The sequence below is a fragment of the Bombina bombina genome, chromosome 3, assembly GCF_027579735.1.
Source record: "Bombina bombina isolate aBomBom1 chromosome 3, aBomBom1.pri, whole genome shotgun sequence".
NCBI lineage: Eukaryota > Metazoa > Chordata > Amphibia > Anura > Bombinatoridae > Bombina > Bombina bombina.
Genome location: NC_069501.1, coordinates 672,411,175 through 672,427,673, shown reverse-complemented (window position 1 = coordinate 672,427,673; position 16,499 = coordinate 672,411,175). Strand labels below are relative to the sequence as shown.

Sequence of the window (16,499 nt, the reverse complement as noted above, 5' to 3'; positions counted from 1 at the left end):
CATTGGCTGGCTTCAGAAATGTCCCAAATAGGACATGGGTGCATGATGACAGATGTGAAAATTCCAAGTTGAAAAACTGGAATGCGCCCCCTAAAATTAAGGCCTTTTAGCCCCCAGAGAACCCGACACACCTATACATGGGGGGTATCACTGTACTCAGGAGATGTTGTTGAATACATATTGAGGTTTTTTTTGGCAGTAACACATAACAGGGACTGAGAATATATGCCTAAAGTACAATGTGTGTGAAAAATAATGCAAAAAAATGACTACCTAAAAGTTTGACAAAGACTAGTGGTTGAATTAGTGCATGGAAAGTGTTAAAATACCAGCATTTGAAATACCCTAGGGTGTCTACTTTTCAAAAATATATGGTTTGATGGGGGTAATTTACATTGGCCGGCTTCAGAAATGTCCCAAATAGGACATGGGTGCATGATGACAGATGTGAAAATTCCAAGTTGAAAAACTGGAAAGCGCCCCCTAAAATTAAGGCCTTTTAGCCCCCAGAGAACCCGACACACCTATACATGGGGGGTATCACTGTACTCAGGAGATGTTGTTGAATACATATTGAGGTTTTTTTTGGCAGTAACACATAACAGGGACTGAGAATATATGCCTAAAGTACAATGTGTGTGAAAAATAATGCAAAAAAATGACTACCTAAAAGTTTGACAAAGACTAGTGGTTGAATTAGTGCATGGAAAGTGTTAAAATACCAGCATTTGAAATACCCTAGGGTGTCTACTTTTCAAAAATATATGGTTTGATGGGGGTAATTTACATTGGCCGGCTTCAGAAATGTCCCAAATAGGACATGGGTGCATGATGACAGATGTGAAAATTCCAAGTTGAAAAACTGGAATGCGCCCCCTAAAATTAAGGCCTTTTAGCCCCCAGAGAACCCGACACACCTATACATGGGGGGTATCACTGTACTCAGGAGATGTTGTTGAATACATATTGAGGTTTTTTTTGGCAGTAACACATAACAGGGACTGAGAATATATGCCTAAAGTACAATGTGTGTGAAAAATAATGCAAAAAAATGACTACCTAAAAGTTTGACAAAGACTAGTGGTTGAATTAGTGCATGGAAAGTGTTAAAATACCAGCATTTGAAATACCCTAGGGTGTCTACTTTTCAAAAATATATGGTTTGATGGGGGTAATTTACATTGGCCGGCTTCAGAAATGTCCCAAATAGGACATGGGTGCATGATGACAGATGTGAAAATTCCAAGTTGAAAAACTGGAATGCGCCCCCTAAAATTAAGGCCTTTTAGCCCCCAGAGAACCCGACACACCTATACATGGGGGGTATCACTGTACTCAGAAGTTGTTGTTGAACACATATTGAGGTGTTTTTGGTCAGTAACATATAACAGGAACTGAGAATCCATGCCTAAAGTACAATGCGTGTGAAAAATAACACACCAAAATGACTACCCTAGAGTGTCTACTTTTTAAAAATATATGGTTTGATGGGGGTAATTTGCATTGTCCGGCTTCAGAAATGTCCCAAATAGGACATGGGTGCATGACGACAGATGTGAAAATTCCAAATTAAAAAACTGGAATGCGCCCCCTAAAAATAAGGCCTTTTAGCCCCCAGAGAACCCAACAGACCTATACATGGGTGGTATCAATGTACTCAGGAGATGCTGCTGAAGACATATTGGGGTGTTATTTGGCAGTAACCCTTAACGTTCTCAGTAAATGTATTCTTGAATTGCTATTTTGTCAAAAAATCACCACTTTTTTTTTTTTTTTTTCAAACTTTGGCATAGATTGGTGGTAAAATAGTTGCATGGAAAGAGTCAAAATATGTTTAATACCTTAGGATGTGTTCTTTTAAAAAATATATATATTTGAAGGGTTAATCAGGGATTCCTGACAGATATCAGTGTTCCAATGTAACTATCGCTAATTTTTTTTAAAAAAATTTGGAAATAGCAAAGTGCTACTTGTACTTATTGCCCTATAACTTGCAAAAAAAGCAAAGAACATGTAAACATTGAGTATTTCTAAACTCAGGACAAAATTTAGAAACTATTTAGCATGGGAGTTTTTTGGTAGTTGTTGAAGTGTAGGAGATTTTGAGGGTCAAAGTTAGAAAAAGTGTGTTTTTTTCAATTTTTTCCCTCATATTTTATAAAATTTTTTATAGTAAATTATAAGATATGATGAAAATAATGGTATCTTTAGAAAGTCCATTTAATGGCGAGAAAAACGGTATATAATATGTGTGGGTACAGTAAATGAATAAGAGGAAAATTACAGCTAAACACAAACACCGCAGAAATGTAAAAATAGCCTTGGTCCCAAATGGACAGAAAATGGAAAAGTGCTGCGGTCATTAAGGGGTTAAACGGAGTGATAGCAAAAAAAAATTCTCTGGTACATTGAGCAAGTTTTTCTCTGAAATTACCTGTTAACCCCTGTGACAGGCACACATAAAAAGACACATTATAAAGAAGGCAATTAAAAAGAAAAAAACTTTTTAAAAATGTTAAAGGGCCATGATACCCAAATGTTGAAACACTTGAAAGTGATGCAGCATAGCTATAAAAAGCTGACTAGAAAATATCACCTGAACATCTCTATGTAAAAAAGAAAGATATTTTACCTCAAAAGTTCCCAAGTAGCCACATCCCATTGTAACAGACTTCTAAGCAGCAAATCAGTATGTCTGTCCCGGGACAGCTAAGGGAGTGAGCTTTCGTGCACACTCATCTTATTTCCCTATTCAGTTTAAGGAAGTTTACTATGAAATCTCATGAGAGTTAAGTCAAATCTCATGAGATCACAGTAAAAGAGTTCATGACCTCAGCACTGTTGATGCTGATTGGCTGCTGTTCATTTCTTCTTCTTTTTTTTTTACCTGCAGCTGGGCAGCAGCTGAGTATAACTTTTTACACAGAACTTACTCTGCTGAGCTGAGGAAGTTGTGAGGTAAAATATCTTCCATTTTACATAGAGATGCTCAGGTGATATTTTCCTGTCAGCTTTTTACAGTTATACTGCATTAGTTTCAAGTGATTTAGCATATGAGTATTATGTCCATTTAAAGCTGTTTATTTTAAAACTAACAGGAAGTGCTTAGTTTCTAATAAAGACAATTCCCACAACTTTAGTGTTGGACTGGGTCACTCTCAGCATAAAACAAAGGGTTTTTTTTCACATAAGAAAATCTATATTTTTTAACTGTAATACATTTCAAAAAGCATTTTTTCAGGTACAAGAAAGACAAAAATGAATGTCCCTTTTTTGAAAGATGTTGATTCTGGAAAGAGCCAATGTCTTATGGCTCAAACAAGCATATTTTGCATTCTCAACTTCTTTGCAATTAAGTAATTAAGGTAAATATTTTGTCCATATGCCAGATGTATATCAGATAATGACCAGTCAGTCTGAATAGATGGTCTATTTAATCAAACTTGGGAAATGGTAAGCTGATAGTAATATTCATTCAAATGTTAACCACCAACAAAATGCTGCAAGTAGTTCTGAGGATATCTCTAAGCTTGTGTCCTTCCTCTGGTTTATGAGTAACCATCGTATTAACGAATTGCACTGAACAGATTGGTATAGATCACTGTTTTCAATTACTCTCCCTATTTCTTCTCATGAACTAAATAATTGTTTTTTCTTTAATACCTCATAGGTGATTCTGGTGGACCTCTTGTAATGAAAGTTAGAAATAGATGGATACAGGTAGGAAGCCTTAAATGTAATGCTATATATAAAAGGCCAAGTGTGTTTGTCCGAAGCTGTCATGCGCAGTAGAGACAGCGTGAAAACAAACACACCTGGCCTTTCACAAACTTACCCGTCCTGATCTGCTGTCTGGAGGGAGTGGGCGGAACCGGGGCATGGTGGGCGTGACACGAACATGGTGGGGGCGTGGTCAGGTGAAGCAGGCATGGCAAGGTGTGGTCTGTAGAGAGAGTGTGCAAAAGAGGGGGGAGAAAGATCACAAAAGAGAGGGGGGAGAGCACATAAGAGAGAGGGGACAAAGCACAAAAGAGAAGGGGCAGAAAGAGCACAAAAGAGAGGGGGGCACAAAAGAGAGGGGGGAGAAAGAGCACAAGAGAGGGGGCAGAAAGAACACAAGAGAGAGGGAGCAGAAAGAGCACAAAAGAGAGGGGGCAGAACGAGCACAAGAGAGAGGCAGCAGAAAGAGCACAAAAGAGAGGGGGCAGAACGAGCACAAAAGAGAGGGGGCAGAACGAGCACAAAAGAGAGGGGGCAGAATGAGCACAAAAGAGAGGGGGCAGAATGAGCACAAAAGAGAGGGAAGGGTAGAAAGGGCACAAAAGACAGGTTGGAGAGCACAAAAGAGAGGGGGAAAGAGCACAAAAGAGAGGGGGGAGAGTGAGCACAAAAGAGAGGGGGGAGAAAGAGCACAAAAAAGAGGGCGGAGAAAGAGCACAAAAGAGAGGGCAGAGAAAGAGCACAAAAGAGAGGGCAGAGAAAGAGCACAAAAGAGAGGGTTGAGAAAGAGCACAAAAGAGAGGGGGTTGAGAAAGAGCACAAAAGAGAGGGTGGAGAAAGAGCACAAAAGAGAGGGTTGAGAAAGAGCACAAAAGAGAGGGTTGAGAAAGAGCACAAAAGAGAGGGTTGAGAAAGAGCACAAAAGAGAGGGGGCATAAAGAGCACAAAAGAGAGGGTGCATAAAGAGCACAAAAGAGAGGGGGCAGAAAGAGCACACAAGAAAGGGGGGAAACACAAAAGAAAAGGGAGGAGAAAGCACAAAAAGAGGGGGGAGAAGGAAGCAGAAAGAGCACAAAAGAGAGGGGGAGAGAGAGCACAAAAGAGAGGGGGGAGAGAGAGCACAAAAGAGAGGGGGAGAGAGAGCACAAAAGAGAGGGGGAGAGATTGCACAAAAGAGAGGGGCAGAAAGGGCACAAAAGAGAGGGGCAGAAAGAGCACAAAAGAGAGGGGGGAGGAAGAGACAGAAAGAGCACAAAAGAGATGGGGCAGAAAAGGCACAAAAGAGAGGGGCAGAAAGAGCACAAAAGAAACAGGGCAAAACGAGCACAAACGAGAGGGGGAGAAAGAGCACAAAAGAGAGGGGGAAACACAAAATAAAGGGGGGGAAGAGAACAAAAAAGAGGGGGAGAAGGAGGCAGAAAGAGCACAAAAGAGAGGGGGGAAAGAGCACAAAAGAGAGGGGGGGGGGAAAGAGCAGAAGAGAGAGGGGTTAAAGAGCACAAAAAAGAGGGGGGAGAAAGAGCACAAAAGAGAGGGGGCAGAAAGAGCACAAAAGAGAGGGGGCAGAAAGAGCACAAAAGAAAGAGGGCAGAAAGATCACAAAAGAGAGGGGGCAGAAAGAGCACAAAAGAAAGGGGGGAAACACAAAAGAAAGGGGGGGAGAAAGAGCACAAAGAAGAGGGGGGAGAAGGAAGCAGAAAGAGCATAAAATAGAGGGTGGGGGAAGAGCACAAAAGATAGGGGGAGAAAGAGCACAAAAGAGAGGGGGAGAGAGAGCAGAAAAAAGGGGGAGAGAGCACAAAAGAGAGTGGGGAGAGAGAGCACAAAAGAGAGGGGGGAGAGAGAGCACAAAAGAGAGGGGGGAGAGAGAGCACAAAAGAGAGGGGGGAGAAAGAGCACAGAAGAGAGGGGGGAGAGCACAAAAGAGAGGGCAGAGAAAGAGCACAAAAGAGAGGGTTGAGAAAGAGCACAAAAGAGAGGGGGTTGAGAAAGAGCACAAAAGAGAGGGTGGAGAAAGAGCACAAAAGAGAGGGTTGAGAAAGAGCACAAAAGAGAGGGTTGAGAAAGAGCACAAAAGAGAGGGTTGAGAAAGAGCACAAAAGAGAGGGGGCATAAAGAGCACAAAAGAGAGGGTGCATAAAGAGCACAAAAGAGAGGGGGCAGAAAGAGCACACAAGAAAGGGGGGAAACACAAAAGAAAAGGGAGGAGAAAGCACAAAAAGAGGGGGGAGAAGGAAGCAGAAAGAGCACAAAAGAGAGGGGGAGAGAGAGCACAAAAGAGAGGGGGGAGAGAGAGCACAAAAGAGAGGGGGAGAGAGAGCACAAAAGAGAGGGGGAGAGATTGCACAAAAGAGAGGGGCAGAAAGGGCACAAAAGAGAGGGGCAGAAAGAGCACAAAAGAGAGGGGGGAGGAGGAGACAGAAAGAGCACAAAAGAGATGGGGCAGAAAAGGCACAAAAGAGAGGGGCAGAAAGAGCACAAAAGAAACAGGGCAAAACGAGCACAAACGAGAGGGGGAGAAAGAGCACAAAAGAGAGGGGGAAACACAAAATAAAGGGGGGGAAGAGAACAAAAAAGAGGGGGAGAAGGAGGCAGAAAGAGCACAAAAGAGAGGGGGGAAAGAGCACAAAAGAGAGGGGGGGGGGGAAAGAGCAGAAGAGAGAGGGGTAAAAGAGCACAAAAAAGAGGGGGGAGAAAGAGCACAAAAGAGAGGGGGCAGAAAGAGCACAAAAGAGAGGGGGCAGAAAGAGCACAAAAGAAAGAGGGCAGAAAGATCACAAAAGAGAGGGGGCAGAAAGAGCACAAAAGAAAGGGGGGAAACACAAAAGAAAGGGGGGGAGAAAGAGCACAAAGAAGAGGGGGGAGAAGGAAGCAGAAAGAGCATAAAATAGAGGGTGGGGGAAGAGCACAAAAGATAGGGGGAGAAAGAGCACAAAAGAGAGGGGGAGAGAGAGCAGAAAAAAGGGGGAGAGAGCACAAAAGAGAGTGGGGAGAGAGAGCACAAAAGAGAGGGGGGAGAGAGAGCACAAAAGAGAGGGGGGAGAGAGAGCACAAAAGAGAGGGGGGAGAAAGAGCACAGAAGAGAGGGGGGAGAGCACAAAAGAGAGGGGGGAGAGAGAGCACAAAAGAGAGGGGCATAAAGAGCACAAAAGAGAGGGGGCATAAAGAGCACAAAAGAGAGGGGGGCAGAAAGAGCACAAAAGAAAGGGGGGAAACACAAAAGAAAAGGGAGGAGAAAGGGCACAAAAAGAGGGGGGAGAAGGAAGCAGAAAGAGCACAAAAGAGAGGGGGAGAGAGAGCACAAAAGAGAGGGGGGAGAGAGAGCACAAAAGAGAGGGTGAGAGAGAGCACAAAAGAGAGGGGGAGAGATTGCACAAAAGAGAGGGGCAGAAAGGGCACAAACGAGAGGGGCAGAAAGGGCACAAAAGAGAGGGGCAGAAAGAGCACAAAAGAGAGGGGGGAGGAGGAGACAGAAAGAGCACAAAAGAGAGGGGGGAAAGAGCACAAAAGAGAGGGGGGAAAGAGCAGAAGAGAGAGGGGCAAAAGATCACAAAAAAGAGGGGGGAGAAAGAGCACAAAAGAGAGGGGGCAGAAAGAGCACAAAAGAGAGGGGGCAGAAAGAGCACAAAAGAGAGAGGGCAGAAAGATCACAAAAGAGAGGGGGCAGAAAGAGCACAAAAGAAAGGGGGGAAACACAAAAGAAAGGGGGGGGGGAGAAAGAGCACAAAGAAGAGGGGGAGAAGGAAGAAGAAAGAGCATAAAATAGAGGGGGGAAAAAGAGCACAAAAGATAGGGGGAGAAAGAGCACAAAAGAGAGGGGGAGAGAGAGCAGAAAAAAAGGGGGAGAGAGCACAAAAGAGAGTGGGAGAGAGAGCACAAAAGAGAGGGGGAGATAGAGCACAAAAGAGAGGGGGGAGAGAGCACAAAAGAGAGGGGGGAGAGAGAGCACAAAAGAGAGGGGGAGAGAGATCACAAAAGAGAGGGGGGAGAAAGAGCACAGAAGAGAGGGGGCAGAAAGAGCACAAAAGAGAGGGGGCAGAAAGAGCACAAAAGAAAGAGGGCAGAAAGATCACAAAAGAGAGGGGACAGAAAGAGCACAAAAGAAAGGGGGGAAACACAAAAGAAAGGGGGGGGAGAAAGAGCACAAAGAAGAGGGGGAGAAGGAAGAAGAAAGAGCATAAAATAGAGGGGGGAAAAAGAGCACAAAAGATAGGGGGAGAAAGAGCACAAAAGAGAGGGGGAGAGAGAGCAGAAAAAAAGGGGGAGAGAGCACAAAAGAGAGTGGGAGAGAGAGCACAAAAGAGAGGGGGAGATAGAGCACAAAAGAGAGGGGGGAGAGAGCACAAAAGAGAGGGGGGAGAGAGAGCACAAAAGAGAGGGGGAGAGAGATCACAAAAGAGAGGGGGGAGAAAGAGCACAGAAGAGAGGGGGGAGAGCACAAAAGAGAGGGGGGGAGAGCACAAAAGAGAGTAGGGAGAGAGAGCAGAAAAGAGAGGGGGAGAGAGAGCGCACAAAAGAGAGGGAGGGAGAGAGAGAGCAGAAAAGAGAGGGGGAGAGAAAGTGAGCACAAAAGAGAGGGGGAGAGAAAGCTAGCACAAAAGAGAGGGGGGAGAGAGAGGGAGCACTAAAGAGAGAGGGGAGAGACAGAGAGCACAAAAGAGAGGTGGACAGAGAGAGAAAGCAAGGGGTGGGACGGCTGTACTGCAAAAAATGGCCAGTGTACACGGGCTTTAGGACTAGTATTAATATATAATGCAAATGTGCTTGTGTTACTTAAAAACATAGCCAAGTTTTAGTCTGTGATCACATTTTCTGTGTGACCCAAGTATTATTCTATACTTTTTACTGTGATTTTTAAGAATATACACTACAGTTATAAAATGAGGTTTCAGACTGAGGAAATTTAAAATTAAAACAAATTTGGAAAAATTGGAGGTGTTTCTATATATAGCCCAAGCATACTGTATACTAAAAGTACTACATTTCCCATTAATAAAGAAATATCAGCTAGGAGTTGCTGTAATATTATCACTATTATTTGTAGCCATGTGATTTACATAAGATTTGTCTTCTTTCTCCATAGGTTGGCATTGTGAGCTTTGGAAAATTTGAAGAATGTGGAAAGGAAGATTTTATGGGATTTTATACAAATGTGCCCCATATGATGAGCTGGATACAAAGCAAAATTACAGATTAATAACTTTAATAACTTTAATAGCAAGCAACCATTTAATGGAAAATCCTATCTTAATTTAGACTTTCTATATTACCAAGTAACAGTATCACAGTTCTTTTCTCAGTTAAAACAGTTAAAGGGATAGAAAACCCCATTTTTTCCCCCATGATTCAGATAGAGCATGCAATTGTAAGCAACTTTCTAATTTACTCCTATTATCAATTTTTATTTGTTCTCTTGGTATCTTTATTTGAAAAAGAAGGAATATAAACTAAGAAGCCAGCCCATTTTTGGTTTCAGCACCCTGGCTAGCGCTTGTGATTGGTGGCTACATTTAGCAAACCAATAAGCAAGTGCAACCCAGGATCTCAACCAAAAATGGGCCGGCTCTTAAGCTTACATTCCTGCTTTTCAAAAAAAGATACCAAGAGAACAAAGAAAATTAATAATAAGAGTAAATTAGAAAGTTGCTTAAAATTGCCTGTTCTATCTGGATTATGAAAGAAAACAATTGGGTTTACTATCCCTTTAAGCTGACAAAATTGGATTTTTTTAAGATTTTTTTTAAATACATTTTCTAAATGTAAATAAAATTAAATATATATTTGTCTGTGCTCACTAATATGAACAAAATACAAAGCCAAGTTGTTGTTTTTTAACTTTTAAATAAGACTAACTACAACCATAGAAATCAAAACTAAAAATGTATTAATAAAAAATAATCCCCTGTATGTTTTCACAATCAAAGATAGACCAGACAGGTGCAAACAACCATATTTCTTTCACAGCAATTATTATTATTAGTATCATTTTTTTGTATAGAGCTGCAAACTTCCATAGCACTGATAAACTACTCCTGATGTAACCAAAATGCTTCTGACATTTTTCTTTGTGGCCTCTATCCCCACTGATGAAATTATTGATTATTTTTTCTTGGCACCTCTCTTCCTGCTCACACATTTGGGATTTTCTCTCTTTTCCTAGTCACATGTACACTTAAAGGGACATGAAACCTACATTTTTTCTTTCATGATTCAGATAGAGAATACAATTTTAAACAACTTTCCAATTTTCTTCTATTATTTAATTTGCTTCCTGCTCTTGTTATCCTTTGCTGAAAGGTTTATCTTGGCAAGTTTAGGAGCAGCAAAGAACCTAGGTTCTAGCTGCTGATTGGTCACTGCATATACAGTATTTACCAATTGTCATTGGCTCACCCATGTCTTCAGTTAGAAACCAGTAGTACATTGCTGCTCCTTCAACAAATGATACCAAGGAAACAAATTAGATAATAGAAGTAAATTAGAAATTTGTTTAGAATTGTATTCTCTATCTGAATCATGAAATAAAAATGTTGGGTTTTATTTCCCTTGGGATAGTAAACCCAAAAACTTTTTAAATATTGTTTAAAACTTCATTATGCATATGAAATATTTGGAATAGGTACCAGTTAAATGTTTTCATTCGTTTTCTAGATATTGCTCTAGATAGGAAGTCCATCAATCTTTGAGCTTGTTCTATCTCTATTGTTTGAACAATGTGTGTCTAAAACATTAAAACATTATCATTTGATATAGTTATTATGATTACAACAGGTTATGCCTGACTATTAGTGGGCAATATTAAGTTAGATTCTCACACAGCTCGGAATCGAAACGTTACTAGAGCCTGTTGCGTAGGCCCATTTGGGCAATGAGGAAGGGGTCGAGGGGAAAGGGTCGAGGGGAAGGTGATAGAGAGGGGTAAGGGAGGGGGTTAGGAGGGAAGAGAAGAAAAAATTGGGGATGGGGAGTGAGATGGAAGCCGATTCAAGGAGGGGCAGAGAGTATGATAAGAGAGAGTTAGTATTCCTTTCCCTCCCATGTCAATTGCATCATTTTGTGTTCGTCAAGTTTGCCTAATTTTAGGTAGAAGTATCTTTCAAGCCGTAGCAGATCTCCTACTCTGACCCTCCACTACTGCACTTGGTGTTTGTTGTTTTTTCCAATACCTAGGGATAAGCCCTTTTGCTCCATTGAGCATCAATAGGAACAGAAGATATCTGGCTTCGCCCATCACCTTGGGCAAAGCATGATAGATTAAAAAGTTTGGTTTGGGAGGAATAATGGTCTTTAGTATCTTCCCCTTTCCGATAATGTCTCTCCCCAAAAGGTTTATATATGTGGGCATGTCCACCAAACATGAAGGAGGGTACCTTCCTCTCCACAGCCTCTCCAGCACTCCCCATTTGTGTTTGGATATATTTTTCTAAGCCTTTTGGGGGTCAAATACCACCTACTAAAGAATTTGAAGTGCATCTCTTGCACTCTAGTTGATACTGAAGTTTTTTTTATCTTTTTCAAAAATTTGTAGCCAGTCCTTGGTATCTGTGCTACATTCTAAGTCTGCCTGCCACGCTTTTACATAAGAAGGTAATGTAGATTCATCTTCGACTGTTAGGAGCTTATATAGTAGTGAAATTAAGTGCATTGGGTTTGAGGGCGCTGAACAGAGGTTTTCAAAGGGTGATTTTTGTCTATTCATTGTGATTTTTCCTTCATGTGTACTATAGAAGTGTGTGAGTTGTGCTACTCTGTACCAGTATGAGAATAATTGGCTGTCCCATTCGACAAGTTCTGTCTGTGTTTTAATTTTTCCCAAGTGAAGGATGTTGTATATAGAGGAGTCAGCTATTGGATATGTGCTTTCCTGGACGTGTGATCTATACTCTATTCTAATGTCAGGATTTTCCCATATAAGTATCAAGGGTGAGTGAGGTGTAGAGATGTTTCTGTCTATTCTAAGCTGTTTGTCCCACTGTGGGAACACCTCATCTATAAGTGGGTATTTTTTTTATCAACATTGGGCGAAGTGCAGGAGTAACCCAGGCCAAGGATCCCACATTCTCTCGTTGAAGGATCTCATTGTCGGCCTGTATCCAAGCTTTATTTGGAGTACAGCGACAAGCTTTCAACTAACCTCTGAAGACTTAAGGCCTTACTATATTCCTCCAGTTGCGGGACCCCAATACCCCCCCTGGCCCTGAGGAGATAGACGGTTTTCTTATTAATTTGAGGCTTTATTCCCTGCCAAATATATGACTTTATGGACACTTGTATTTGGTGCCGTAAATGTGATGTCGATGACAAAGGGATTGTCTGTAGTATGTACAGGACTCTGGGCAAAATGTTAATTTTGACCACATTAATATGTCCTATCCAGGAAATATCTGTTGGTAACACATCCCACGACCCCAATCTTTAATCATCTAGCAAAAGTCCACAAGTCCTTGGAGAATGTGGTAGGTAGACCTATAGTTAGTGGCATTGGCTCCCTTTTAGAACACACTTCGGAGTGGTTGGATCTAATCTTGCAACCAATGGTCTCCGAACGGTGGAACTATGTGAAGGACACCATGCACATTCTAAAACTATTGGAGAATATAGAGTGGAGAGAGGAATTTGTTTGGCTTACGGTGGATGTTAGATCACTTTACTCCTCCATCCCCCACGCTAATGGCTTACAAGCCTTAACATATTTTTTTGAACAGGTACCATGGAGATGACCCTGATTTCTGTGAATATGTGATCCGAGTAGCGGAGTTCCTGCTGTCACATAACTACTTTGAGTTTGAGGGGATGTTCTACCTCCAGATTTGTGGGACTGCGATGGGGGCAAAGTTTGCCCTCTCATACGCTAACCTCTTCATGGGGTGGTGGGAGCAGGACCACATCTATGGAGGTGGGGGCCCTCTCAACTCAAAGATAGTTTTTTATAGAAGGTTCATTGATTACCTTCTATTCATATAGAAGGGAGAGCAGAGTGAATTACCCTCTTTCATAAACTATCTGAATGACAATGATCTAGGATTAAGTTTCACTTTTGAGTCCAGTTCTACAAGCATCAACTATCTTGCTGTAACACTCTCGGGAGTTGGCGGTGAGAAAATACATACTAGGGCATACAGAAAGCCCATCTCGGGCAATACGTTGTTGAATGCAAAAAGCTGCCACCCAAAGAGTGTATTCAAAGGCATCCTAAAGGGACAATTCATTTGCCTAAAACGCAACTTCTCAGAGCTAGTACAATTTGAAACAGAGGCTGAACAATTGTCCAAAAGATTGTACACCTTGGGCTACTCCAAAAACTCTATCAATATGGCTCTAGAGGAGGTTAGAAAACGTGATAGGAAGAATTTACTATGCTCCAAACCAAGGAACAAGGTGAATAAAAATACACAAAAGACCACTCTGATCAATATCTGCAGATTTGTGGCATAATTAAAAAACATAATTTATGTAAGAACTTACCTGATAAATTCATTTCTTTCATATTGGCAAGAGTCCATGAGCTAGTGACATATGGGATATACAATCCTACCAGGAGGGGCAAAGTTTCCCAAACCTCAAAATGCCTATAAATACACCCCTCACCACACCCACAATTCAGTTTAACGAATAGCCAAGCAGTGGGGTGATAAAGAAAGGAGTAGAAAGCATCAACAAATGAAATTTGGAAATAATTGTGCTTTATACAAAAAATCATAACCACCATAAAAAGGGTGGGCCTCATGGACTCTTGCCAATATGAAAGAAATGAATTTATCAGGTAAGTTCTTACATAAATTATGTTTTCTTTCATGTAATTGGCAAGAGTCCATGAGCTAGTGACATATGGGATATCAATACCCAAGATGTGGAGTCTTCCACTCAAGAGGGAGGGAAGGAATAAAACAAAAATAAAACAAAAACATCCAAATTCCGCTGAGAAAATAATCCACAACCCAAAAATAAGTTTATTTTCACTTTTGAAAGAAAAAAAATTAAATAAAAAAGCAGAAGAATCAAACTGAAACAGCTGCCTGAAGAACTTTTCTACCAAAAACTGCTTCCGAAGAAGCAAATACATCAAAATGGTAGAATTTAGTAAAGAGGACCAAGTGGCTGCTTTGCAAATCTGATCAACTGAAGCTTCATTCTTAAAAGCCCATGAAGTGGAGACTGATCTAGTAGAATGAACTGTAATTCTCTGAGGCGGGGTTTGACCCGACTCCAAATAAGCTTGATGAATCAAAAGTTTCAACCAAGAAGCCAAGGAAATAGCAGAAGCTTTCTGACCTTTCCTAGGACCAGAAAATAAAACAAATAGACTGGAAGTCTTCCTGAAATTTTTAGTAGCTTCCACATAATATTTCAAAGCTCTTACCACATCCAAAGAATGTAAGGATCTCTCCAAAGAATTCTTAGGATTAGGACATAAAGAAGGGACAACAATTTCTCTACTAATGTTGTTAGAATTCACAACCTTAGGTAAAAATTTAAAAGAAGTCCGCAAAACTGCCTTATCCTGATGAAAAATCAGAAAAGGAGACTCACAGGAAAGAGCAGATAGCTCAGAAACTCTTCTAGCAGAAGAGATAGCCAAAAGGAACAACACTTTCCAAGAAAGTAGTTTAATGTCCAAAGAATGCATAGGTTCAAATGGAGGAGCCTGTAAAGCCCTCAGAACCAAATTAAGACTCCAAGGAGGAGAAATTGACTTAATGACAGGCTTAATACGAACTAAAGCCTGTACAAAACAGTTTATATCAGGAAGTATAGCAATCTTTCTGTGAAATAAAACAGAAAGAGCGGAGATTTGTCCTTTCAAGGAACTTACAGACAAACCCCTATCCAAACCATCCTGAAGAAACTGCAAAATTCTAGGAACTCTAAAAGAATGCCAGGAGAATTTATGAGAAGAACACCATGAAATGTAAGTCTTCCAAACTCTATAATAAATCTTTCTAGAGACAGATTTCCGAGCTTGTAACATATTATTAATCACTGAATCAGAGAAACCTCTATGACTTAGAACTAAGCATTCAATTTCCATACCTTCAAATTTAATGATTTGAGATCCTGATGGAAAAACGGACCTTGAGATAATAGGTCCGGCCGTAACGGAAGTGGCTGCAAAAAGTAGTCAAATTGAAAAAAAGACTAAACCCCAGGTAAGAAATAAATTTCTTAAAGTGTTTACATTCCCAAATATGAAACTGACAGTCTGCAGAAGGAAATACATGAACCTGACTCATGGCAAATTTAAGTACAATACATATATTTAGAACTTTATATAATTGCATAAAGTGCCAAACCATAGCTGAGAGTGTCTTAAGTAATAAAAACATACTTACCAAAAGACACCCATCCACATATAGCAGATAGCCAAACCAGTACTAAAACAGTTATTAGTAGAGGTAATGGTAAATTGAGAGTATATCGTCGATCTGAAAAGGGAGGTAGGAGATGAATCTCTACGACCGATAACAGAGAACCTATGAAATAGACCCCCGTTAGGGAAATCATCGTATTCAAATAAGTGATACTCCCTTCACGTCCCTCTGACATTCGCTGTACTCTGAGAGGAATCGGGCTTCAACAATGCTGAGAAGCGCATATCAACGTAGAAATCTTAGCACAAACTTACTTCACCACCTCCATAGGAGGCAAAGTTTGTAAAACTGAATTGTGGGTGTGGTGAGGGGTGTATTTATAGGCATTTTGAGGTTTGGGAAACTTTGCCCCACCTGGTAGGATTGTATATCCCATATGTCACTAGCTCATGGACTCTTGCCAATTACATGAAAGAAAACATTTCTCTATACTTAAAGCGGACGAAGATTTGGCAGATCTATCAACCAAATCATGCCGGTTTACATATTGGCGTAATATAATGATAGGAAACATTGTGTCTCCTACCAGACTTCCTGTAAAAAGCATTCAGGAATCGTCCTGGCTTACGCAGAAGGGGATGTTTAAATGCCACAACAGGGACTGTGTAGCCTGCGAGAAGGTTGAGATAGGGAGCCAGTTTAGCTCATTGGCTACAGGACAGCTTTTTCTAAAAAATGTGTCTGAACTGCAGGTCAACTTATACAATATATCTTATTACCTGCATTGATTGCAGCAAACAGTACGTGGGTCTCACTACACGTGAGGTCAGGTCGAGAATCAGGGAACATCTCTCGAGTATCAGGGTGGGGAATGCGAGTACCCCTCTGGTACCGCACTTCGCAAATAAACATGGAAAAAATTCAGACACATTCCATTGCACATGTATAGAAAAAGTCCTAAGACCTTCTAGAGGGGGAGACAGAGATAAGTTGCTTGCAAAATGTGAGATCTTCTGGATTTTCACATTGAAAACCAGACATCCATCAGGCCTAAACTCATCCTATGATCTCATCAATTATTGGGAGTAATAACATGATAGTTCATTAGTGCACAGTAGATACATTTCTCTGTATTTGATACTGATTTTCCTCACTATCATTTAATCAGAAATTATATATACCTAGATACAGTTGGAATTGACCTACTTTTTAATCCTCTATAATTGGAAATATAAGAATAATTATAATTCTTCATACTCAGGTATCTAAATTAAAATTACACCTCCATATGGCTCAATGTAATAAGGTTGCTCTGACAGTAGTCGTACTGAAAAGTGACGCCCTATCTTTATTTATAACTAATTGGCTACATTATGCAATTGTATAACTGTTACGGTACCAACAGTGTACCAAGGGTTAATACCAGATGAACAATGTCCTGCATAGGGAATCAGCAATTCACAACCCAGC

The 16,499-nt window shown here is 40.9% G+C and overlaps 1 protein-coding gene across 3 annotated transcripts in view; it reads left to right on the top strand.

Annotated features, from left to right (window-relative positions):
• LOC128651869 (complement factor B) overlaps nucleotides 1-9,124 on the top strand; it is a 148,609-nt gene extending 139,485 nt beyond the window's left edge. The window contains exons 16-17 of one of the 3 annotated variants that reach the window (XM_053704846.1): nucleotides 3,671-3,720; nucleotides 8,804-9,124. In XM_053704846.1, the coding sequence (XP_053560821.1) occupies nucleotides 3,671-3,720; nucleotides 8,804-8,917 (164 nt within the window). In that variant the 3' untranslated portion in view covers nucleotides 8,918-9,124. The remainder of the gene's footprint in view (nucleotides 1-3,670; nucleotides 3,721-8,803) is intronic. The other 2 variants (XM_053704845.1, XM_053704847.1) reach the window with 2 other exon arrangements.
• Nucleotides 9,125-16,499: the final 7,375 nt, after the last annotated feature.